The sequence below is a fragment of the Aplysia californica genome, unplaced genomic scaffold (genome assembly GCF_000002075.1).
Source record: "Aplysia californica isolate F4 #8 unplaced genomic scaffold, AplCal3.0 scaffold00885, whole genome shotgun sequence".
In the NCBI taxonomy this organism is placed as follows: Eukaryota; Metazoa; Mollusca; class Gastropoda; order Aplysiida; family Aplysiidae; genus Aplysia; species Aplysia californica.
The window spans coordinates 278,398-279,669 of record NW_004798155.1 but is presented as its reverse complement, the minus strand read 5'-3'; the positions used below and the strand labels follow the sequence as shown (position 1 = coordinate 279,669).

The following is a 1,272-nucleotide window of genomic DNA, read 5'->3' as shown; positions in this document are numbered from 1 at the left end:
CCCCCCAAATTTTTTTTTTCAAAAATTAAAAAAATTAAGCACATTTTTGCCTAAACATGAAAAAGAGAATGCATCCTTGTAGCTAAGAAGCACAATATGGTGACAACTTGCAACAACAGAAGATTATGCTGTGATAGTAAAATGATGATTTTTATGTTCCATGACGGCTAAGGGGCCGCGCTGATCCACGTCACAGTCAGAGTGTTGACCATTGGGAAATCGTTCAAAGGGACGACCACAGACTGAATTGGAGACATAGATATAACATAAGGTAGGGTTAGGAAATATATACACTTTTTATACAGAACATATGAGAGACAAAGATTAAGGTTGAGTTAGGGAATATAATATACACATTTTATACAAAACATAAGGGTGGCAGAGAAATAAGGTAGGGTTAGGAAACATACACTTTTTATACAGAACATATTGGAGACAGAGAAGTAGGGTAGGGTTAGGAAACATAACATACACATTTTATACAGAACATATGGTTATAAATAATATAATAATAATAATAATTGCATTTATATAGCGCATATCCATGCTCAAGAGCTTGGTCTATGCGCTTTACAACTATTATTACCCCAATAGACCCTCTGAGAACAATCAGAAACATTCTCAGCTTCCGCAGAAGCATATAGTGCAAGCTGCGGATTTCACGCGCTCAAACACTATCAAACTGACAAGATCTTTTATTGTCTACAGCTGGGTACCCATTTCCACCTGAGTGAAGTGAGGAAAATTTGTGCAAAGTGCCTTTCCCAAGGACACAACGTCGGGCCCCTGACGGGATTCGAACCCACGACCTTACGGTTGCGAGTCTGAGAGCCTAGGGTTATGAAACATAATATATGTATACACATTTATACCGAACATATGGTTGACAGATAAACAAGGTAGGGTTATGAAACATACTATGCACATTTTATATAGAACATATGGGCGACAGATAAACAAGATAGGGTTAGGGAATTATACCCATTTTATACAAAACATATGGGTGACAAGTAAACAAGATAGAGTCAGAGAATGTATACACATTTTATACAGAACATAGGGTAACAGATAAACAAGATAGGGTCAGAGAATGTATACACATTTTATACAGAACATGTGGGAGACAGAGATACAAGGTAGGGTTAGGAAATAATATATACACTTTTTATACAGAACATAATTATGGGTGACAGAGAAATAAGACGGGGTAAGGCAGTAAACACACACACCTATTGCGAGAGAGGGAGAGACAGACAGAGAGACAGAGAGTGA

General features: G+C 37.3%; 1 protein-coding gene across 1 annotated transcript in view; it reads right to left on the bottom strand.

Annotated features, from left to right (window-relative positions):
- Positions 1 to 126: 126 nt before the first annotated feature.
- Positions 127 to 1,272, bottom strand: part of LOC101859444 (maltase-glucoamylase, intestinal) — a gene marked incomplete in the record, with an annotated part of 33,707 nt that continues 32,561 nt past the window's right edge. Inside the window, 1 exon segment of the mRNA XM_013089164.2 lies at positions 127 to 242. Coding sequence (XP_012944618.1) covers positions 168 to 242 — 75 coding nt within the window.